At 44.2% G+C, this 23,281-nt stretch overlaps 2 protein-coding genes across 6 annotated transcripts in view; one reads left to right on the top strand and one right to left on the bottom strand.

The window, feature by feature from the left end:
* Window positions 1-1,516: 1,516 nt before the first annotated feature.
* DNAL4 (dynein axonemal light chain 4) lies at window positions 1,517-5,757 on the top strand. 2 transcript variants are annotated; one of them, XM_061559926.1, is made up of 3 exons: window positions 1,517-1,603; window positions 3,330-3,413; window positions 3,906-5,757. In XM_061559926.1, exons 1-3 carry the CDS (start codon window positions 1,532-1,534, stop codon window positions 4,068-4,070), a joined length of 321 nt encoding a protein of 106 aa, XP_061415910.1. In that variant the 5' UTR covers window positions 1,517-1,531; the 3' UTR covers window positions 4,071-5,757. The 2 variants fall into 2 exon arrangements, with proteins under 2 accessions (XP_061415910.1, XP_061415909.1); XM_061559925.1 differs by having other exon boundaries at window positions 1,529-1,603; window positions 3,321-3,413.
* A 5,345-nt stretch (window positions 5,758-11,102) lies between these two features.
* Window positions 11,103-23,281, bottom strand: part of LOC133347558 (cytohesin-1) — a 63,576-nt gene continuing 51,397 nt past the window's right edge. For 3 of the 4 annotated variants that reach the window (XM_061559928.1, XM_061559927.1, XM_061559929.1), the window contains 6 exons: window positions 22,403-22,551; window positions 21,202-21,313; window positions 20,652-20,728; window positions 19,998-20,069; window positions 17,533-17,687; window positions 11,103-16,015 (listed from right to left, as the gene is read on the bottom strand). In XM_061559928.1, coding sequence (XP_061415912.1) covers window positions 15,934-16,015; window positions 17,533-17,687; window positions 19,998-20,069; window positions 20,652-20,728; window positions 21,202-21,313; window positions 22,403-22,551 — 647 coding nt within the window. In that variant the 3' untranslated portion in view covers window positions 11,103-15,933. The remainder of the gene's footprint in view (window positions 16,016-17,532; window positions 17,688-19,997; window positions 20,070-20,651; window positions 20,729-21,201; window positions 21,314-22,402; window positions 22,552-23,281) is intronic. The other variant, XM_061559930.1, reaches the window with a different exon arrangement.

Here is a 23,281-nt window from a genome sequence, read left to right on the forward strand (position 1 = left end):
CAGCAGCCTTAGTATATTATTATCCAAAGTCAACCAAGGTTAGCCTGTTGGGCTTTTAAATATCCCAATATTAAAATGTTATTTGTAATCTATAGGTAATACTTGTTAGTAAAACTCTGCACATCTGACCTGCCCCTGCTGGACATCTTTGAAAAATAACCTTTATAGCTAATCGGATTTCCTCCAGTATCACTAAATATTCATGATTCTGTGAAAAATCTTGCATCACTCATCGGATTTCTTCCGGTAAAAATAAATGTTCTGATTCTCTGAAGACAAGCTTTATCATGCGTCAGATTCTTCGATATTTTTATACACATTTTCCAATTCTGTGCAAAAGCTTTATAGCTCTTTGGATTTCCTCCGATATACTTTTTTGGCGAAAAAGAGCTTTTAAACTCATCGGATTTTCCTCCGGTATAAATTATTTGATTCTGTGAAAAAGAGTTTTATAGCGCATCGGATTTCCCCTCCGGTTTAACTAAATATTCGGATATTCCATGCTTTCCCACCTGATGATGGATGCTTGTGTTGTGCCCGAAACGTGATTTATTTTATACCTACGTGACTTTACCGAAAGAACCACAGAGTATGGGATACCTGCAGTCACGAAAACTTCAAATCAATATTAAATACTCGTAGGTTTTTTCGGTAAAGTCACGTAGGTAAAAACATATAGAAATAAAATAATAAATCACGACGTTTCGGAGGCAATTATTTCTATTATTTTTAAATCCTTTATATTAAGTTCACTTGCTTGCTTGCGTGCTTACGACCGTGCAAATCTTTCGGTCGTTTTTTAACCCACTTCCCGTGATCCAATTGAGCTGACATTTTACAGAGACTCGTTGTGCGTGACAATGTATTTTCGTGAAAATGTTTTTTCCAAAATTTTACACTTTAGGAAAAAAAATATATATTTAATTATCAATTGCTTAATGGTGGCAGGCAATCATCTGACCCATAGGTGGCAGCCATCTCAAGCCAGAGGACGAGAGGACTCTAGCCGCCACGCATATAAAGGATTTATAGTGAAAAACTTTGTTTTTACGGGTTAATTAATTATTATTTATTTTTACCTACGTGACTTTACCGAAAAAACCTAAGAGTATGAATCCTTACAGTCACGAAACTTCAAATCTAGATTTCGATTTAAAGCTTTCGTGACTGCAGGGATTCATCTTCTTGGTTCTTTCGGTAAAGTCACGTAGAAGGGAAATAATAACATAATAAAAATTAAACAATAAAATAAAGTTCGATTTAAAGCTTTCGTAACTGCAGGGATTCATCTTGGTTCTTTCGGTAAAGTCACGTAGAATGGAAATAATAAAATAATAAAAATGAAACATTCGATTATTATTTTATTTTATTATTTCCATTCTACGTGACTTTACCGAAAGAACCAAGAAAATAAAATAAAGAATAAAATAAAATCTAGAATCAAGATTAAATATTCCGAGTCTGTGTCAGGGTGACCCCTGACCCCCCCTTCCCTCCCTCCCTCGGACGCGGTCTCCATGGCAACGCGACGATGGCGGAGGTAGCCGAGAGCCGACGCGACGAGGCCGACTACAAGCGCCTGCACAGCTTCCCTCTGCTCAGGGTAGACCGCCTCGCGACGCGCCACCTCCTCCGCGAAGGAGGAAGGGAGGGATTGAAGTTGCAGCCGAGCGATTTTAATGGTTGAGAGAAGCAGCGGCGTTCGCGCCCTGCGGAGGTGATCGCGGCCTTCGCGGCGGGCGAGGAGCCTCCCGTGTTTCCTGAGTTGCCGAGCCGAGAGGCTGAGGGGGGGAGAGCACCGCCTCTCGCCCCCCCCCCCACTCCGAGCCCGCGGGGCAAGAGGCCGGGCGATTTACTTAATTTGAGTAATGAATTAGCGATAAATAAACTAACTGCCGATGATAATGGAGCTGAATGATGAATAAACAATCCGCTGCTGAACACTGCGATTGAACAACTGCTGAATAAACGAATTGCTGCTAAATACTTCTAAATTGCCCGTATAGATTACTGATAAGTAACGCGCGATTGATAAATAAGCAAGCGACAATGTTCTACTAAATGATTAACTGCTAAATAATGCACGTCTCAACACTGAAATTACTGAACCGCTAAACACTCTACGATTAAATAAATAATCCCAAAGAAATTGTAAATGTCCCAACTAAATAGGTTGTGATAGCGTATTGTGCTTTACATTAACAGGGTTGGGAAGACTACAGAGTGCTGCCACCAATAACATGGTAAAGTGTTTGTGTAGCCTACGCCTGGTCAATGATGAGATTAAACACATAATGCTTGCGAACAAGCGTCTAAGGCCAGAAGACTAAATCATAGTGTTAACGTGGGTTATTTTACAATTGAATCACCGGCGTCGTAACAATTGTCTACTCGGTATGCAAGAACGCTTTACTGCTATTACTTACACTTTAAATTATTGTGTTAACTGTTTACTAAATGAACACTAAACAAGTTGCACACATGTCATTAATAAATTACTACTAAATAAACGCTCAACTATAATGTAATTCCTAACACTTCACGCGAGTTGTACTAAATATTACTTATACTTCACCAATTACAAAAGGCGACTATCAAATACCTTAACTGTTTTATTACAAGTTCTTCCTTAGCACGATATCTAATAAATAAATATTTGAATCTAATAAATACCCCCCGCTTAAGGGCGCTGTGGTGAAAAGGCATTCCGAAGGCTCAGGTTTATCGTAATCACTTTGTGTTCAGTTTAACAGTCGTTCCATTAGAAAGAGTCACTTCGCCCGGCCATGCTAATGTGGATTTTTGTTTTAGTTTTTACCACTGGCTCAAAGTTGTTGACGGAGATGGGAACCGCCCGTTTACAAAGGGAGACGCTGGACTTAAAACATTGTAGAATATGTCATGTACACGTAGTCACGGGGCACAGTAAATGTCGTGTAAATGCAGTATACATTCTATACAGTATACAATGTATTACAGTGCATGTATTCAACCATTCCTGTGTATGCACATCCACGAGGATATGTTGTCAGCAGGGGGCAGTGCTGTTAAATAAAGTTGACTACAGTATGTTCCAACATTTACACCGCGGGCCTTTAGAAACCCGCACTGAACAGGGTGGTGAAGTATGGGTAAACAACCCACCATGACTGGCACAGTGTGGGGAGGCCTTCATTCAGTAGTGCAATGACAAAGGAATTTAATCATTTGTGATACGAAAATATTTAATTATTCAGCATCGTATTTTTATCTGGCCTGGTACCGAATTAGGTATTCAGTATCTCAATATGAATGCCAGTACGTTTTTCTCTTGTGTGCATGTGCCCCAGCACACAGACATGCCAGAAGAAATGAGGACAGAGACCATGGAACTGTGTGTCACAGCATGTGAGAAATATGGCACCAACAATGAGGTAAGTGTTGTTCGTGAATGTTGAAGATGCTACCAATTTATTGTCAGCATAAGGCAAGCAATTTAGAAGTTTTTGAAGGACATGGTCACAAAGTGTTGTAGACAGCCATAAAAAGAAGGTTGTAGTTTTTAGAATGACAATGTAACGACAGAAATTGGAGTAGCACCCAGAAGTTGGCAACTGAGGGGAAAACCTAAAGCCTAATAGTGATATATCATAAGCATATACCTTTGTGGATGGGTTTCTATTTTGCAACAGCTGCAAGATATAGGAGAAAACGCATCAGTTAAGTGTAGTGGCATCTAGGCGTTGACTAGTCAACATCAAACATCTAATTGATGTGTGCTTAAACTGTAATTTTCAGCTTTGTAAACGTTTAGCTGAAAAATGTTTGAACCAATCCAAGATGTAACTTGTAAGGCGGCATAGTTGGAGTGGCGAGAAACATTGTTTGTGTGTGTGGAGTCGACGGATGTCCAACCTGTGCGACAGCTTGCAGCCAAGATGATCAAGGAGTCAATGGACAAGAAGTTTGGATCCTCCTGGCATGCCGTGGTGGGCGAGGGATTCGGCTTTGAGATCACTCACGAGACCAAGAACATTTTGTATATGTTCTTCGGAGGCAGTATGGCAGTTTGTGTCTGGAAGTGTTCCTGAGCTACTCTTCACTTCGCGTCATCCTTGGCACGACTTTCTTACACACAGATGCACACTGATTTGCACTCAGCTCTGGTAATCGTAACCAACTGGCATACCGAGAGTGTTTTTTTAAACTTGCATATAAAATGTAGGCTGATGTGTGTTTTTAAAATTCTATTTCATATGTGAATCATGAAGCTTTTTTTTACGTTAAACTATTTGAGGTTCTGTATATTACATTCCTTCATACTTGGGACCCTGTATCTTCCAACTTAATTGCATCATGGTGTTAATGCTCATTGAAATATTCCAATACATTGTACAGTGCCATTTGCAGATTCAACTATGTTATTTCAGAATACTTAAACTATTTACATTGGATTTTAAAGTGTGATTTAACGACACTTCCCAAATGTTGTTAAACAGCAAAACTGTTTAAATGTTCTCGAACGTTTCACCTTCCTACGTCTCAGGTTATGTTCTCGCCCAAACTGGGAAGTCAGGTGACTTCTTCATCTCATTATTCCCATAGTGACCCCCCCCCCCTCTTACCCACTTGCTACCCCATCTCCTTCCTTAACTCTGCCACTCGCCTCATTTTTCCACTTACCTTCACAGCCTGTTCCACCAGATTCACTTGGCTGCTATCCCACCTCGGCTTCACCAACCCATGCACGTTTTACAACATTGAAGTGTGTTTTTGCGCTGCACGTGTCAAAGTAGAAGTAGGCTTGAGATTGGTTTTTTTATTGTTCCCATAACTATATTTTCAGTTATACTTGGTATCTAACCTATAAAAATCAAAGGAAGTGATAGTAAACAACCCAGCAACCAAGCGTAAACTTGCGAAAATTCACTTTGTTGTACTAAAATCCAGTAAAGTATGAGTTGCACTACCCCAGTCCATAACCACAAGAGAGTGCTTGAGATGTATTACATGCACCTGCCATGAAACAGATTGCATCAGAATATTATTAACTGTTTTAACACCAACTTGGGTATTGTATTTAATAACTGCAATTGTAAAGCAATTTGAATACTTGTTGGATATGAACTATCATCGGTTGTCTGTAATTCCACGACATGTGAGCAGACCTGCATTTAATGATCGTGCTCAAGTGCTCTTTCAGGCGGTATGAAATGAGGATATGATGATCGTATAAAACAGATTCTGACGCTCACTATAAGTGTATATAATTGCACGTGTAAGAATCGACTTTTTCCTATCATGAATATCGCTTTATATTTGATGCATTCGTACCACGCCAAGGATAAAAGAATGGAGTTTATAGTTACAAATCTTAACAATTCCTAGAATCATGGAGAGATTTAATTCCTGTTGGAAGCACTAATTAACTGCTGTGGATTTCTCATGTATGGTCAAAAACATGATGTCTGAATTTATATGAAGTGGCCCTGAAACGTGTTTCACTACATTCTTGAACACATTGTAATTTACTGCGTTTGAAACTTAAAAATAAGCACACTTTATTGTAAATGTAATAGCTGTGATTTGAGTGGTACAATGTCAAGTAATCTACACTAATGTGATCAAATTTTTGTTCAAAATGCAATACATTTGATGGATTAATCATGTTCAAACTACCTGATATCGCATTCATCGTGTGACAATGCGTCGTGTTTACGCTTGAAATGAAATAACTTTTTGTTCCTTTATATACATTTACCATGAATAAAAAGTTTGGAGAAAAAAATGCGGGAATTGTGTTGCTTGTAAATATAGTCGTTACATCAGTTAATTTAGAACATTTTCCAGATGAACTGTCTGCAAGTAATTATTTAATATGGGAAGCGGTGGTTCTTTGTAGCGGGAGGTGTGACCTTCCCCAAGTATCAGGGTTGTAGGAATTTTATACTCTCGGAAGCACTAATTAACTGCTGTGGAGCATATTCTCCCTGTACTTCTTTGTTCCCGCGTCGATCTATGCTCCCTTGCTTTTAGTGACCGACATGAACGTTTCTGCGTGGATTAAATATCGGCCGTTCTATACGATTCCGAGGGGGGGGGGTGTAAAAAGTACGGGTCGCAAACTCCGAAAACTCCGCAAACTGGGTGAACCCGAGAGGACACGTGAAAGATCTGGAAGGGGGCATGGCCATGGGCCACGCCGCAGCAGTTATAAGCCACGTCCCGAGAGGGTTTCCGGGCTGTTATCTCTGGGAAGAAACCCTTCGTCGTCGAGTCTGGGTCCTCGATATCCGTGGACCAGTAGTCATCCCGTCCAATGTGTACATAGTCAACCGTGGTTCTATTACGTAACAAACCTTGGCTGTGTCGGGTGGTGGCGGGTTTAACAACACACGATCTAACCCAAACAAACCTATATTATGGATTACTCGTGTTTGTAATTATCCATCTGCAGTGTTTGTATTTTCTCGGTACAATGTTTCAGTTGCTTACACTAATTCCTTTCAGCCACTAGCTGTCACTGTAACCTCACTCAGTTTTCTCGTTCGGAAATAAAAAAAATATTACACGGAATTCTTGGTTAGTGCTGTCGTGGTGGACTTGCAATCCCAGAGGCAGTTGAAACAACGGTGCAGGTTTCTTAAATGCCCCCCCTCCTCCTCCGGTCTGTCCACCCCACAGCATCATCGCGTACAGCACAGAGTTAATTGAGTGCGGCTTGTACGTATGTTCAACTTCTTTCGCGCCGTACGTAGCCAGCTGTGCTGCCTTCCCCCGCACCTAAAGACAAGACAGCCGGGTTGAGGAAGATGGGGATCGCAGACGTGGGAGCACAGAAGTACACTGTTATTTAAGACCGAAACAGGAAGATTTTTCCACAAATCTGGCTGTAATTACTGGCGAAACGTCAATGGTGGGTTTACTCTCCAACACACAACCGGTGTGCTGTACTAGTAACTAATTGGCACGTTGTGTTTACGTGACAAACCTTACTAATTGGCTGTGTCGGGTGGTGGCGGGTTTAACGACACACATTCACGCTAATCTAACCGAACGCCTCTAATATGGATTGTCTTTGTGTCGTAACACGAGTCTTCGCTGCCTCTGCCGAGGGGTTCACAGTGGGGGCCTCACAATGTGCATCTCCAACAAGGAGCAGCTTGGGCAGGATTTTCTACCGTTCACACCATGCCTCATCGCATGACCGTGCGATGCATTTTGTAATACGAACATCATTCGTGGTGGGGGGAGGGGGGTTTGTTGTTGTTGTTTGATGTTACATGTTACGAAAGAAGGCGTAGTTGCGGACGTTGTTGGTGATAAATAAATAAATGTTTTATCTTGTATTGTTCGCCTTTTGGCGTTCTCTGGTCTGACACTGGTGAGACGAGGCCATGAAGATGTGTCGGCCAATGAGTTTGAAAGACAATGCATTTTTATAAAATAATCAGAGCATGTTTGTTTGCATATTCACCACAAGTACGTGTGGTTAATGCGAACTTAATTCCTTGCAAAAGGTATCTGTTTGGTGTTCTTATTTTTCATATTCTAAGATCGCGTTGCACGTTTGCTGTCAACCCATTCTGTTTGAGTTTCAGGTCCATACGGCGTATGGCAAATATTTGTTTTGTCTATTTGTTTGTGTTTCTCCCTTGTGATGGGACTTTGTCGGATGAACCTTGAGATTAATAAGGGGCAGGGGGTGACCAATAAAGTCTGAATTGGTCTGTAATAAGGTAGGCACTGATGAGGGCTTGACAGGTTTGCCACAGACGACTCCCCCTCCGTATAGCCTCAGCAGACTGTTTGGGGCAAGTGCTGTTAGCCAGTAGCAGCACATATGAATGCCAGCATATGTGCGAGATTAAGGTCAGGGGGAGTGCCAACGTCGCCAACGTTGTGGAACCGTTGGGCCAAAGTCGACTCAGGCCTGCACACTTTGAACTTGAGCCACAGTGACATTTCAGCAGTGGACGTGCAAGCGTTCCAACGTCGCCCAAGGCTGCGGGTTGTTGACCCTGCCTTGGAACAGGGCTGGACGCACCGGATGGCGAGACGGTGCGGCCCTTGATATCTCTCGGTGAATTTGACCTCCAAGGGAACGGCTGACAACCACGGACGCCAACGTTCTTCAGGATCCCGTGCAGCAAACCACCGCAACTCCAACGTCAGCCGTCTGACGCAGGTTTCCCCATCAATGCTACGCAGGCTGCCCTAAAGATTTACAAGTCCCGGTGCTTCCCTTCACCTGTGCCAAATTCCAACCCTGCCGCTTAGATCCTCTCCAGTGTCTACACGATCCTCTACGCTGTAGCCATTGTCCTCATTTCTGGATTTGCACTGCGTTAACAGAGGCTCGGAAAGTGTCATGAGCCAACAAACTGATTGGAAGCAGTGGGAGAGGATTAGGCGGTGAGCTTTAGACAAGGACTTGATGAAACAAATGTGATTTTTCTTTCATGCATGCAATCTGTTATATTAAAAATAATTGACGTCTACACATCCACTGAGGTGTTATCCCTGTGCACCGATGCACGTATTTCAATAAAATAATAGAGTATTCATGTTGAGCATTCAAAGTCGTTTAGTCTGCTGACATTTATTTTGGCCAGTGCTTTCTCCACTGGCAACCAATCCGTCTGTTGTGGAAAATTCCACGGTAGGAGCTAGTCTGTACATCGGGAATGATGGAATAAAAGTCCATGGGCCAAACATGCCTGAGATGGCAAAAAGCACGAGTAGAACTAACATTTTTAAAATTGGAAATTAAAGTAAATTATGCAATAATACTTAAAAATATTTTTTTATTATCACATAATACACTTTTATTAGCCATATGCAGGGACTGGTAACCGTACACATTTTCCACTACCCTTGGCACGAACTTCAGCTCTGGCTCATGATCTGGATGTTTTTGGCCAGTTGTCTGGAATTACACCACAGGTGGCACGCTTATATCCACCGAGGTGAACGGGAAAACATTGAATCCTGACTTAAAGCTTTCGTGACTGCAGGAATACAGATTCTATGGGTCTATCGGTAAAGCCACGTAGATAGAAAAAAAATATCATGACGTTTCGATCGCAACACAAGCAATCGTCTTCAGGTGAGAGAGAGGGCTCTCTCTATTTTTATTATTTTTCTATCTACGTGGCATTACCGAAAGACCCATACTGCTTCTGCCACTGTCACAGAGAGAAATGCCGTCTATTGAAAGGGAACAGATGGGATTTAGTAGTATTGAGGCACTGCTCTCATTTCGATGTTGAAGTCACGTGCAGTCGGCCGCACGTGGTGAATTGCTCGCTCACATCACTGCTGGCAGAAGGGCCATTCACGAGAGGGCGTTCTAGAGCCCCATTCTATTTTGACTGCACTCATTCTGGCCGGACCTTCTTGGAAGAGGTACTCACACTTTACCCCACCAAACGAGGCCGATAGATCGACTGTGATGTACTCCTGTACACGGAAAGGTGGACAGATACGAACGTGAGGGCAGTTAAGAAACTTTAAAACATTTTAATGCCGTTCTGGGAAATCGAATCGGCGACCACCAAGCTTGCAAGTCTAAAGAATCCATCATAAGTTGTTTAAAAAAGAAATCTCGATGGAAAAACGCATTTCTTTAGAACTGATTTTTGTTGTCCTTCCAACCGCACCTCCTATTAGCACCTGCTATCGCATGGTCACAAGATGTTGAATTGAAAAGTACGGATATGAAATAAGTTATACATCTTTATTGCGCCTTCAACAGAACCTTGATGGTAAAATATTATGGCAATCACCGTTGTGATCAATGTGGCATCGTATCACCGGCATGTGTATTAGTCCAGTGCAAAGTTTTATGAAGGTAAAATGGTGCTTTAACAAATGTTGCTATTTTTGCAAAGGATTTTCTGTTTGCACTCAGTCACATATTCACCTTAAGATGTTTTTTGTTGTTCATATTTTTGTTTGTTGTTTGTTGCGGTTGCACCCGATTCCAGAGCCGAATGAGGTGGATGAAATGCATAAATCATGACGACTCACGGCTACCGACCGAAGTGCAAAAGCTTAACGGATGGTGATGAGACATTAACGAGGTTAAATTAAGATTTAGACTAAGATAATCCCGTAACTTTATTTGAGACTCGTGTGCACTGAGGATGGCCGGACATGGCAATTGGCTGTACAGTATGTCGAAAAATAGTTACTGAGTTCATATTAATTATCTACTTAGAACATTCTACTCATGAACTCTGAGATACGAACAAACCTGTCCGTATGCCTGTTTGGACCGAAAGTCGTAAGTTCAACCCCTGCACAATAGATGGCGGTGGTGGCATCTACATCTGCAGAACATGAAGAACCGGTGGCATCTACATCTGCAGGAGATTATACAACTTGTACAGCTGTGTACACGCCGTACAACATGCTTGGAATCGACAGGAGTAAAGTTGGACGAACAAATCGACTTACCTCTTGAACATAACTCGTTCGTAAGTAGTCCTCGATATGGGAGGGGTGGACGTTTTTTTAGCACCAACGTTTAGCCAATGCAAAAAGAGTAAAACTGTGGCTAAAATAAAAGATAAACGCGGAATAAATTAGCACTGCAAGTTTCCGTTTTGTCGCTAAAGTACTCCATGTGGATGCATCTGAGGTTTGTCCTTAATAAAATATAGTTTTGATTCCGTGTTCCATAACAGCTTTATTGCTTATATAAGTATATACTCGTGCCAATCATACCCAATGCTTGAATGTAGTGGCATCAAAGCTCTTTTGTCAATGAGACTTAGTTGACCTTTGCGAGTTCAAGTTCATTTTTAGGTTATCCATTTGTTTTACACCTTTTGGCGTCCTCTGGTCTAACACCGTTTGAGACTAGGCTCGAAAGCCGTCTCTGGTGTGGACCAATCAGTTTCAAAGACAATGCATATATTAGAGTGTTTTGTTTGCATTCTGACCACAAGCATTGTGGTTAATGCAGACACGATTCCTTATAAAATGTTTCAGTTTGGTGTTTTAACATCTGAACACCTGTTTTGTTGCCATAATAATCGTTAACTAAAACAATAAAAACATGCATCGACGAATACATTCGTCACTAATTGTGAACAAAATTAACGCTAGTCACAAATCAAAAAGTTTTCGACATGACAAAATCTGACATCAAAAAGCCCAAATAAAAAAAACATCAACGTTTAATTGTTAAACTTTTATTCCAGCACGCGTTCCAAAAGGGTCCTAACCGCAGTGTGTAAACAAAACTGAAATTGTCGTGAAGCTGTAAGTGAAGGGACACGTTGTGCACGCAGAGACACTGCAATAAAGATCTGGAGATGGTCCAATGATATCGAGGTTAAGTTGTTGTGAACGACGTTGCACGATGCGGGTGCTTACTGAAAGACAAATCATACTGATATAACAAGTAATGACAGTGACAATTTATTACCAGAGGGTTGCAATTCAACCGTTCGGTGGCATGAAAACAATCAGTTGAGATGCTTCCTGGAAAAACACAACCCACAAAAAAATCACATTGTCTACAAAAGGGGTTAAGTGGATGGGATAAAGCGGATGAAAATAATTGATTAACTTCATTGTGTGAACATCTGTGGGAAGAGATAATAAATCAATATTTCAAAAAGTGTGTGGGGGGGATTGTAAAGTCTTCTAATGAAGCTAGCATGAGCTATATGAAGTAGAAAATGTGGGTTATCAAGTTTTTCCAGGACACCCCCTGAGTTACGAAGCCAAGGCCAATGAAGCTGACATGGACATGCAGCTTCTCCTGCCTGTCAAACCCACAAGCAACACTAAGCCTTAAAGAGAGGAAGATTCTACGCATTTCTGAAAAGGCTTTTCTTTGCTTTTGCACCAAGAGTTGTCGTCTTGTGACCTTGAGCAGAATTGCAGCAAATTTTTATCTGTACTACTTGGGGCTGAATTTAATTGTACTTCGGTTCATGGCGTTGGTGCAAATGGCTTCAATTCTCAGAACCCAAAATACCAGCAATATATTCTATTGGTTTGCATCGTGGGCACATGTATTTACCGCTCTGCCTAGTGGCTACCTTATGCAGCCACAAACATGTGCACTGTGATACTCAACATCCAAAACCACTTTGGAAAGAACTGAAAGCGTCGCAAACAACATCGATGCGTTTTAGAGCCATCGGCAGAAAATATGTATTTCTTAATTTCCAAGCACTCTACCGTGGCTTCTGGAAAATGTGATGCAGGACATGCTTTAAGATTGATAACTGGTTAAACTACTTTGTAAGAGCATCCTTGCTTGCAGCTTAATGGTAATCGTACTAATGTCAATTCACTTTGTGACACAGTTACGGCATATAAATCAAATTTCTCGACTCACGATTTCTAAAACAACTATATGTATCACCTGGCCTCAATATCACACCGACAATATACACATCATCTTGTACCCTGCCAATCCCAATCCAAGACTCCCGTGTTCTACTGATTAAATGTGAATATAGTTTCAAATACGATTTTCTAAATGCCTTCTGTTGACGGCCAAACTTAAGTGGAATCAATGAACCCAGAAGCCACGAGTGGATATCACATCCACAGTGCGTGGCACACTGTTAAGGCAAACACGTATTTACCATGAGCCGATGCTCAACGTGGACAAAACATTGAACCCTGAATCAACCATGAAATATGCACACGTAGAATACGTTGAAAGACGGTCACTGCATCGTGCGCTTTCAGATGCGCTTTTGAGGCCGTCTGGAACGCTCTTCCTTCCGATATTAGGAAGCCACTGGAGCTATGCACTTTGAAATCTAGATCGGAAACCAATTTTTTTGAACTGCTTTTTGTGTTTAGTTTGTTGTCTTTCCCCCGCACCTCTGATGAGCACGTTTGGCTTGCGTACGGTGAAAGAGGTCAACATACATCCAGTGGAGGATTGTGATTCTACATGAACGCTCGTTTGGACACGGCTGTCCATTGATCTTACGGTTTGTAACATTACCAGTCGTTTCAACGTGTACTCTTTGCTCCTACTGTGACACGTTGAAAGGGGAAAGAGTGAACACACGTAAAAGGTTAATTATATTATCTATCGTTAAGCTGTATTCATTTAGGATTTAGATTTGTGCAGGAAGACAGCATTTGCTATGAAAGAACAATAATATATACACAAAGCTAAGCATTTTATTAATTGCAGTCTTAAGCTCCAGCTCAATATTTCATACAAAGTTTGATCGCGAGAATCAGTGGGCAAACATCAACAGTGCGAACTCGGCTCAAGAGGTTTGGATAAACATGAATACAATTGCGCGAATAAATATAATACTTTTCCTTCATGTTCACATACCGTACACGCTGCGCTGCCAACATACACGACAGCCCCTTGATGATAGCGCGAGTAAACAATTTCCCTTGTGTGTCAGCAGACATAACGGGACACAACATGCAAAAGGTATTTCATCTCGCTATACGTAACAAGCAACCTGCTTTATAGGTAAGATGTACATCATGATCGCCGTCAACAGTAAACAGTGCAGCGTGGCTCTCGAGCGATGTGGACGCGACGTGTGGCAGTGGGACCGGGATAAACGAGTGACGACGATTGCATCACAACCAAAATTGGCGACCACCGTGGAACGGACGACAGTCCCCGTGCGCGAGGTGCAAAGGTCCGATGGGGTGGAGTGGTGGCGCAGCGGTGAGCGCACTGTGCCGTGAACCGGGCAACATGATTTTTAGTTATTTTATACCCGGCTGCGCGGCTAAGATTCGTGGCAAGCGACGTCCGAATCCATTCCTCGGCTACACCCCTCCTCCCCCCTCACCAACTCGCGCTGCTCAGAGTGTGGTCAAACAACCCCGACGATTGACATGGCGGCATCGGGAGACTTTCATCCGGCAATTACCAGAATCGGTGTGGAAAGAAAAAAAAAACCGAGGTTGGATGCCCACGTGCTGATGGGAACCGCGTGGATGAGATGTGATTGATATGCGATCGCCCCCTCCCCCCACGTGGATTGTGTAAGAGGGCTGCTGCTGCTGCTCACGCCACCGGTTTGTTGTTTTGACATCGTTGCTGCCCCCTGGGGAGAAGTCAAGTATTCACCTACAATGCCCACACTCCTCCACCTTGGAGACAGCTCAGTGTCTCAGAGCTCAAACCTGGGTGGTCCCTCTGCCTCTCGCAGAAACTCCACATTGCTATGGCAGAGATTAGTTTCTTCATATGGCAACCACTGTTGAATTGCCACAAATTGATGCCCACAAATTGATTCAGATTTTAAATCGGACCCATTTCGACGATGGGTCGAGTCAATCCTCCACCAATTAGGATTTGAACTCTCGACATTCCGGTTGGAAAGTCGTGCTCTCTTGCTGCCAGGGCCCAGACACAGAAAGAGCGACAAAGATTGTCGACCACAAAGCATTCGCTGCCTCTGCAGACAAGGTCTTCACACGCTCTCAACTACAAGCAACCCCCCTGCTCACACTTAACTGGACTGGTGCCTCACTCTTCTTAACCCTTTCCCGTTCCGAGACGTCTGCAAGTTGCAGGGTGGGTGTCCTGTTTACCTCTGAATCTCGGACCGCGCAAGCGGTTCGACATAAATTTTATTTAGAGAGGCATAGCACCGGTGTTGATTTTAAAGATATTGTACTCACCGCAGAGAACCGTAGCAACACGGCCGGTCTCTACGGTGGCCTTGTGGGAGCCTCGGTAGCACAATTATTTTATTTTTTCTTCCGGTTTTGTCTTGATGTACACGTACGTCATTGGAACGGAATCGGGAAAACTGATGACATACACGTACGTCAACAGAACGGGAAAAGGTTAATGCACACAGCACTACAATGTCCATCGCATCACATTACGATGCTCACGAAAAACAAACCCCTATCGACCTGTAAACAAGTTGGCCTTGTATACCAATTTTTTTGTATAGCAATGTTTTGGTCCTGGCCAGAAATAATTGCAGTAATTATGACTTGCATCTTTTCCTTAATTGAAATATACTTTCGCTTTTAAGGTCATACGTTACTTTATATATATGTATTTTTTTTTCTTTAAATATCATTTTCGGAAATAATTTCCTTTTAAAAATTTGCCGCAACAAGAAACACTGGTGTACAGGAGTTTATAAAAAAAAAACTGAAAGCATGATTTTATATCATATATATTCTAATAACGAGGCTCTTTTAAATAAATTAATGCACATCTATATTCCTCCGACCTCTTATGAAACGCTGGCTAAAGCCAGCGAGTGTCCTCACACAGCTCAGGAAGCCAAATCTTAACTAGTGGAGGCCTGTGTGAATGACAGCGGAATGCCTGACACTGGCCTTTGCAGCTCCATTATGGGGGGGAACAAACAAAAATGACGAATGTATTAGAACCCAATGCATCCGACTCTCAGCGTCGGTAATGGCCATGTTCACATTTGATCAGGAGCCCCAGGGCCAGTGGCAAGCAGACCAGATTGTTGCTTGCAACTTAAAATCACGATTCTAACCCCAACGATTGCAATTCGCGGTTGCGTTGCGTTACCGGCCACCACACACTCAAACCCCCGCCCCCCCCCCCAATGCCAGGCCCTTTGCGAGTGGTGCGTGCATGTGCTGCACACGTACAAGATTTACACGCGCGTTTGTACAAAATCCACCAGCGCGGACGCTGTACCTGCGAGCACACTGCGCGAAAACGCCGACGCGCAAATCCCCCCCCCCCCCCAACCACCGTCTTTCTCCGAGGTGCAAGTGTCTTTCAATCTCTGAAGTCTCGTCCCAGATATCCGGCGGTCTCGCAGAAGTTTCACGCAAGTTGCGTGCGCGTCACTTTCCTTGGTGCCTGCAGCGATCCTCTTGTGGTGAAGCGTTTCACAAGGTTTGCACAGCTGGTAGGCAGGCAGGCAGGCAGTCGTCCTCTTACTTGCATGTACATTCGTTGAGTACTCGCAACATACAGGTCCCCCATTATGTCTGTCTCTTCTTTATGGAAATCCTCTTTTTCCGTGTGGCCAGCATGTCATAGAAGGGGTCCTTGCTGATGCTTGCCCTGCAAAGCACGAAGACTGCCGTGACGTTCTGGCCACAACGGCAACGCGGCGATACGCTCACACCTGTTAAAAGTGTAAAAGACGGTGTCCACCAATTCTCAAATGAGCGTGGGGGAGTGGACCATCTTTGTTGGTGGCCCAGAACATTGCTAGAGTGTGGAAGAGTTTCTCACCATAGGCCAACTCCCAGTTGGGAATTTAAGTTACGACCTCGATTGTGATAATTCCTGGTTGCCTAGAGCGATAATCACCACTTCATTATTCATCACTGTTTGGAAATGTCTAAGGAGCTCACAGATACCTAAACTATCTAGACAAGGATACATTTGAAGTATTATAGTCTACATGCTCAGCTTCCACATGTCTAAACAGTCGGACAAAGGGAGCTACACAGATATGGAATGGGCTACAGAAGAGACAGAGCCAAGTGCACTTGCTGATGGATAGTACTCGTGTTGCGAAAGATCGATGTTTGTGGTGGAGGCTCGGGAAAGATGCTACTTACTGTGTGGCTGATGGCAATATATTCACCACTTTACATGATCTCAAAGTGCCTCGGTGACATCACCACCACCTAGTGGCACACGGTGGCTATTGCTGTGAATGTGTGCAGGCATGTGCACGCACGTAACTGCGATATATACACATGCATACACGTGTACATATCGGTGCATGTGATTGAATCGCCTGGAATGCACCCGATCCCATTAGATCTTGGAAACTACGTAGGGTTGAGCCTGGATAGTGTTTGGATGGGTTACCGCCGTGCACAAAACAGGTTGTCATCATAGGGCTTGTGCGACTATGAGTAGAGGGGAGTGCAGCAAAAAATTCCATCTTCGCGCTCCACGTCAATGCTACCCACCACCTTCATCAACAGCCTGCACAGCGACCATCTTGGAAAAATATGACCCTCAAAAGCATGGAGAGGCCCTCATCCACGAGGACGCTGACAAAAAGACTGCACAGGTACACAAGTGTGCGCGTGTACGTACACTTTTCTTGGCACGAGCACTACGATGTCACCGCGATGCAATGGTGCACGGTGGCTATTGTGGTTGTGCACACGCCTAGCTCCTGCCCCAACAGTCTGTTAAGGCTATACGGGCGATCATTTTGTGCACTCTGTAGGTAGAACTTCTCTCGCAACCTACGTAGCTAACCATGCTCATCAGAGGTGCTCTGCAGTGGTGTAGTGGTTAGCGCATTACACTTCGAACCTGGCGATCCGAGTTCGATTCCCACTCACGGCCAACACTGGTGACGATTATCTGAACCGGTCCAGGGCCTCCCCCCTAGATGAGTGCCTAGTGTAGTGCGTAAACATCACCACTGGGGAGACAAAGGCGGCTGGGCATACCGGCCTTCATTAGGTGCTCGCTAGCAGCACTTGCCCCCCAGGCTGGGCGTACCGGCCTTCATGAGGTGCTCGCTAACAGCACTTGCCCCAACAATCTGTAAAAGGCTATACGGGGGAGGGAATCATTGTCTGTTGTGTGCTCTGCTGTAAACGCACTTGATGCACTTGATCCACTCGTCCTTCTCCTCAGGCGAGGGTGCCGAGATGCGGTAGACCATGTGCTTCCCCTCCACCACGCGGCCGTCCGTGTCCGTCTTGCACGCCTTGATCACCCCGCCCTTGTTGTTGGGGAGGAACAGCTCGAAGCAGTTCTGCCACGGAAAGCGTGGGAAAACAGAGAAGGCAGCAGCGGCGGCAGCAGCAGCACGTCATAACGTGAACCACGACGGATTCGCTCTGCTGCTTCACCAAACAAACACCTTGTAAAAGACCCAATGCAGAAGATCCCTGGTTTTGATCTTCCACAAAGCTCATGGTCCCACCATATAAAGTGCATCCGTACAACCCATGGCAGATGCGAATACCTCACGCACAAATGGGAAATGTAAAACTCTCCGATGTGCGATTGCGGTCATCCAAAAGAGCGTACCACATATTACGATGCAATGCCCGATCGACAAATACGAAGGAGACATCACACAGATAGACTCCGCTGCTCCCGATGCGGTTATCTGGCTTGGCCACCTGAACGTGGAATTGTGGGTTGTTGCTCTGCATCTACATCAGCCATACGAAAGAAGATCAATTAAGTGCCTCCGTATTATTGTTGCGGTCTGTCTGTCCAACCATCTGTAATGGCGGGGGCCACACTATAACTTTTGTAAACTAGGTCCAAAAGGAGCCTAGCTTCAGTACAAGGTTGTTTTGTTGTAACGGGGTCTCACCCGATTGAAAATCGGCCAAATTGACCAAAAGGGTTGCCCAAAACTTGAATAAACCAGAATAGAAATTATCATTTGCAAATATGCCAAAAAGAATTCTGCCCTGACAGGTATCTCTTCAGCTTCCACGCTGCTCATCACGCACTCCGAGATGAACACGCGTTGGAAAGCGTGACCTAATCCATGTGTACGCATGACTTCTCTCAAATGTGTTTAGATTGCAGAGAGCAAAACAATGAGGAATGAGAAATAGGAAAACAGAAGCGAACTCAAAACAAAATCAATGGTCTGCGATCACTCACGAATCTCGTGGAGAGCAGCGAGAGTGCAAATGTCTGCAGCACGTACACGAGACACCTTTTCAAAATGTCCTTAAGCACCCTATCGATCCGTCCCAACACTTCAAAATGCGTAGCGATTTTAATTCGCACCTTTTACTCTTGGTCGAGAATATATATTTTTTTACGCACCAAAGCTGTTTAACGGTTGGGCAGGTGGCCAATAATACTTTCGGGGTCAACACGAGTACCAATTTGTGCAACGTTAACAGCGATTGTCCCTCTTGATAAACTGGCCGCTGCCATGGGGAATACAGAATTTAAATAACTGCCCAAGGACCACCAACAGTAGTCGTAGCCGCACTGCATTAGATATTTTGTTTGTTTGTTCACAGTTAAGAGATGTTGGTTGGCAGGTGGCCGAGCGGAAGAATGAATTGTTATACTGCACCGTGCTCTCTGCCTTCACGGACCTGCACTGATCAGCGGTGAAGTATGGCAAGATATTACCGACGACCTGCATAATGAGGGAGAGGTCCTCGTGGAGTAGGGGACGAACAAAAGGGCTGTACACAGCCCTCGCGTAAATATGTGTCGTTAAACCCGCCACAACCTGACAGCCAATTAGTAAGGTTTGTCACGTAAACACGTAAACAGAACATGCCAATTCGTCACAACATTTACAATCAGAGTACGACGTTTTGCCAGTAATTACAACTAGCTTCATCAGGTGACAGCCAGATTTGTGGAGAAATCCTCCCGTTTCGTTCCTTAAATGTCTGTTTACGTGACAAACCTTACTAATTGGCTGTATTGGGTGGTGGCGGGTTTAACGACACATTTATATATTCACGCGATATAACCCAAAAAAACTTAAATTATGGATGATATTGGTTACAAAAGCCTACGTGTTAAACTGTACAATTGTTCGTAATATTTCCATCCCATCGGCATCTGTTAGTTCCAACACTTGCCCTTCGCATAGAAACCACAAGGTGGCGTGCAGCCTGCCTTTGCTGCACACACGCAAAAGGTAAAGGGGGAACCCTGCAATTTCTTGCTCATGCCACTGCTGATGAAAGGGCTCCTCTAAGAGGCAAGCTCGGGAGGGCACCTCTGGAGGGTATTTTGGCCTCCTCTTCTCTGCTGCCCAGACATCTCGGAAGAGATGGGAGTATCCACAGTTTACCCACACCACACGCGATTTGCCCATTGGCCAAAACTGTGGTTTCTTCCGGGTGGGGAGGCCGGGAGGATTTTAAAAAACGTGCACCATTCTTCCAAACGCCACGCCGGGAGATCGACATGGATTGCAAGTCGAATGTGCTCACCGTTACACCACAGCACCATCCAAAGCCCATATGTCGTGTACAATAATTATAATTTTTGTGATCATATTCAGTTGCAAAGGCCGTTGATGCCTGCGCCAAAAGCACGCGGCAGCCTTCGTGTAAACACGTACGGGCTTCTTGGGGTCGTCCACCTCCCGTATGCTCAGATTCTCCAGGGGAATGATTCCTCGCGGTTCCTTGTCCTGCACGAGAGACACAGATCGCGCCAGATTCAATAAACTCCTTCGTGTATCTGGAAAGTGTTTCCGAGTCTCAAGTCACTCCCACGTCTCCATTGACATCTACTGTCAAGGAGATTACGGTATTTAAGGCCACTATAATCACGATGGAAACCTGGCCCAAAGGTCACATTTTTTTTCCGAAGAACCACTCCTACTTAAATTTGTATAAACAGCAAGAATGCAACGTCTTAAGTATGTCGTATTTAATCATTCATCGATTAATGTTGATTCTTACGGTCACGATAATATATACATCGAATTGTGCACATGAGAATTACTTAGAATTCATGAAAAACTGTACACTAATTTAACTTTTTTATCGAATCGTAACATTTAATCAAATCACAGGTGGAGTGAATCGTTGCATGCTCTGTGAGTATAGCCTCTTGTCAACGGTCTTGGCTGCGTCTTGGGACGTATTTATTATTTAGCCCAGCACAAAATGTACTTTGTGTGGGAAAGGCACAAACGAATGGCTTATGGAGACACAGAGGGGGGCCTATGACAGTATATTATGATGATGATAATTACTAATGTCCTTACCGTTGTGTACTCAAAGTAGTAGAGGCAGTTGTCCGTCAAGATGAACCACCGCCTCTTCCAGGTCTTCACCTTTCCTCCTAAAAAACAAAAAACAAAGGAGTGACATTTATAGAGGAGCTAGAAATGACAATGTGAAGGTGCCGCTAAAACAGACTACAATTTGTTGCTTTTGCACTGATATCATTGTGATGTCCATAATTCAGAGATGGCAAAACACCTATCGTCAAACATTCATTCGAAATCGCAAATACTTGCAAGCTATAGCCCTCCTCCAACACCACCACCAAGACAGCACCAACATGTGCACTCGGGCATCATGAACTACAGCAGGAAAAGCAGCTCTAATATTGAACGTGTAACTAATTAATCGGCATTGAAGATAATCAACAAGGGCCCCAGAGCGCCCTGGCCAATGCCAAGCCGGGGCGTGTGGCTACCTTTCTTTGGATTTAAAAAAAAGCTACAACGAACATGGCTCGTGACTTTTGGGTAACGACAATGGTGTCGAAGGAAAGCCACGGCATCAACCGTGCGTGCCACCAACGCTTGCCTAATTTCAGTAGCCAGCCCTCCCGGTCAGGGTTGAAGAACGTGTGCGTGAGGTCATTGCCGTCGTCCTCGGGAATTTTGAACGGCTCGTTCTTTATGCTGTCGTACAGGTTCTGTGTGTAAAAAAAAACACGCGCAAACAAAGCCACTTCCATTTTTCAACGTCTCGTCCGAAACACGATACCGGCAGGGCTGCGCTATAGATGCAATGTGCCAATTTTGCTCCATTGTGTAATTAACTCAAAGCATTTTGTGGTGTTTAAATAATGCACAAGCACAGTGCTCTTTGTGTACGAGTGGCAATCGCCACCAGCAGTTGCCAACAGCATGCGTTCTAAGCAAGCGGCAGATGGTTTCTCTGCTGCCAGGTTTAAACAGGGACGGATCTACTTTGGCGACATCTCATTGGCCACTGTGGCCAGATGTTTGCTACTGTGGTCATGAATTATGTATTCAGATCCTCATTTAGGTAACTGACATGTGAATGTCCCTATTGTGTTTTAGCCATTGTGCGAATTGACTTGTTACAACAATCATTATAAAATCCTGAAATGGGAAGGACATAAAAAAATAGAAAACTAAAAATTGGCAGTTAATAAAGGTCTTTGTGTCTGCCAAGTGACATTCAGCAACTTCAATGGATGGGTTGGTAAGCAGGGTCTTATACTACCAGGCAAGGCAGTACAAACACCTGTAATCTAGCCAACTTGAGGTAAATTGGCCAGACAGCATAATGCGAGTGAGAATCCCAAACTGCCGGGCTAAAAAAGTGGCCTGAATGTACTCAATCCACTGCTGGATGTGGGCCTCATCACATTTATACAAAATCTTGCGGATTAATTGACCTCTATCCACCACAGTGATCATCTACAGATCGCTGAAGGTGGGTTAGGGCCAGGACTTTTTTCAGAAATCAGTCGCCACTGATGTTAGCCGTTGCCAGGAATTAAACTCGGGTTGCCGGGTTCAAAGTGAAATGTGTTAACCACTGGTACCATTGTCCCATCTGAATAATTAATATGACTAACTCAACAATCACACATCACTAGCCGACACAGCCTGTCAGCGTGAAGTCAGTACGCAACCGGGCTTTGTGCCAGGCAAGGCGGCTCGTTGCAGCTCGTGTCGCTCGGGGTATAGCCAGCGACGGTAGTACGAGCTGGTGAGTGGGGAGGGGGAGTACGAGGGCTGTAGCCTCCTACCCTGAGCAGCTCCTCCGGCAGGTCCCCGCCGTCGTTGATGCCGCGATTCATGAGGATGAAGCGCTCGGTGGTGGGCTTGTCGCGCACGTTGGGGTTGTGCAGGCTCGTGTTGAGCATGATGATTGCGAACGAGAGCACGTAGCAGGTGTCTGTCGCAACGGCGCCACAAAAAAAGACGGCGAGCAGGGGTCAATGTGAGACAGCGGTTCCCCAGTACCCGGTTCCCCTCCACCAGCACCCAATGCAATCATGGATCAACTTCAAGATCGCACACTCAGAATCTTCAAGATCCTTCGTGGACTCACTGCTGCCTACTTTTTCTCTCTTATCTTACTCTACTCCCCTCTACAACACTCCTACCTACCTTACCTCTTTCATTTCATCTTAGTCAACTTGCCCTCAATGTACTCTCTAACCTATCTCCTCTGATCTCTACTCACTCCACTCCCCATACTCTCCTACCTCATCTCAGTCTATTCCGCTCTGCACACCTGCTCCAACAACCATGGCTTTTTAAAGGAAACTCCCAGTCAAAGTTTAATTTTTTAAATAAAATTAAACTTACCAGACCACAGTGGCAGTGGGTATGCAAGCACAGGAGCGAATGCCTGAACCGCCGTTGCCATTACCACTGCCTCTTTTGGCCACCGTCCAAAAATGCCACCGTTTTATCCATTTTATTTGTATAAGGCAGCGGTATTGATGAGTCTCGATGTGTTTTAACCTCATTTGTATTGGAATGCCTGACCTGTGTAGATGTTAAAATTTTAATTTGATCTACTGCAAACCTTGACAAAACAACACGCTGCAAGATTTTCCAGACTGCTGCCTCTCACCTCGAGAATCCCTGGCTAAGGCTGACTCAGCATTATGCTCGCA

This window comes from Lethenteron reissneri, chromosome 26 (genome assembly GCF_015708825.2).
Source record: "Lethenteron reissneri isolate LAM-NWPU_2019-01 chromosome 26, ASM1570882v1, whole genome shotgun sequence".
In the NCBI taxonomy this organism is placed as follows: Eukaryota; Metazoa; Chordata; class Hyperoartia; order Petromyzontiformes; family Petromyzontidae; genus Lethenteron; species Lethenteron reissneri.

Bases quoted from the DNA above. Each gene is read 5' to 3' on its own strand.
- DNAL4 (XM_061559925.1), top strand. From the start codon at position 1,532: ATGGCGGAGGTAGCCGAGAGCCGACGCGACGAGGCCGACTACAAGCGC. The intron at 1,604-3,320 runs GTAGACCGCCTC...TCTTGTGTGCAT, and splicing joins ACAGCTTCCCTCTGCTCAGG to GTGCCCCAGCACACAGACAT. The intron at 3,414-3,905 runs GTAAGTGTTGTT...CCTGTGCGACAG, and splicing joins AATATGGCACCAACAATGAG to CTTGCAGCCAAGATGATCAA.